Source organism: Aplysia californica, unplaced genomic scaffold, assembly GCF_000002075.1.
Source record: "Aplysia californica isolate F4 #8 unplaced genomic scaffold, AplCal3.0 scaffold00365, whole genome shotgun sequence".
Classification (NCBI taxonomy): Eukaryota; Metazoa; Mollusca; class Gastropoda; order Aplysiida; family Aplysiidae; genus Aplysia; species Aplysia californica.
In genome coordinates this window covers 51,512-52,608 of record NW_004797635.1, presented here as the reverse complement: position 1 = coordinate 52,608, position 1,097 = coordinate 51,512, and the positions used below count along the sequence as shown (strand labels likewise).

At 37.3% G+C, this 1,097-nt stretch overlaps 1 protein-coding gene across 1 annotated transcript in view; it reads right to left on the bottom strand.

Moving 5' to 3' along the window:
- Positions 1-123: 123 nt before the first annotated feature.
- Positions 124-1,097, bottom strand: part of LOC106012410 (histone-lysine N-methyltransferase, H3 lysine-79 specific) — a gene marked incomplete at both ends in the record, with an annotated part of 26,398 nt that continues 25,424 nt past the window's right edge. The window contains 1 exon segment of the mRNA XM_013085327.1: positions 124-252. Within this exon segment, the coding sequence (XP_012940781.1) occupies positions 124-252 (129 nt within the window).

Sequence of the window (1,097 nt, the reverse complement as noted above, 5' to 3'; positions counted from 1 at the left end):
CCACTACCACCACCAACAACAACAACAACAACACCACCACCACCACCAACACCACCACCCCCACCACCACCACCAACACCACTACCACCACCACCAACAACAACAGCAACAACAGTCACTGACCGGCGCCTCCACCACAGAGATTTTCTTGGCTACGAACGGAAGCTCGTTGTCCACGCTGTTCTCTGGCGTCTTATCGGAGTCGGACGTCTGTGGAGTGACGTCATCCTTGTTATCTTTTGGCTTGTCAATCTGGCAAAACGAGACACAAAATAAGATAAGATAAAAACATTAGTTTGACAATAATTTTACGATGCTTGCAACTACACCAGGTCAAATGAGCTCATAAGATAAGATTATATAAGAAAAGGTTGAGATAATTAAAAAAAGCATAGAGGAGAGCAGACATGGTAATATAAGATAGAAAAGACAAGAGGAAAGTGAATACAATAAATTAGAAAAACAAAACCAAACAAACAAGAAAAAACAAAAACACACAAACAAACAAACAAACAAACAGACTGACAAAATGAAACAAGAGGGCAAGAGATGAAGCTAAGACAAAATAAGATAAAAAATACCCCCCCCCCCCCAAAAAAAAAAAAAAAAAAAGACAAGAGAGAAATAGATATCAAAATAGTAAAGATTAGAGATGAAGAAATAGAATATGTTTTTTTAAATTCAGAGAGAAAGAAATAGGATACAATAGAAATAAAAGAGAGGAAGAGATAAAATATGATAATATAGAAAAGGCAAGTGAGGCGGAAGAGATCGGATAAAACAGAAAAGACAAGAAGGGAAGGGATAAGGTCATATAGAAATGACAAAACTAGAAGATAAGATTAGATAGAAAACACAAAAAGGGATACAAGATAAGATAAGATAAGTTAAGATAAAATACGATAAGACGAGATAAGATAAGATTATATCAGATAAGATAAGATACGATAAGACAAGATAAGATACGATAAGATACAGTTTACTACACCGCACACAATCTAATATCGTTCTTAGCACTGCTCAGCTCATCAACACCCCCTTTACCCTTCTAACCCCCTCCCCAAAACTCTCTCCCCCTACCACCCTCCTAAACCCCC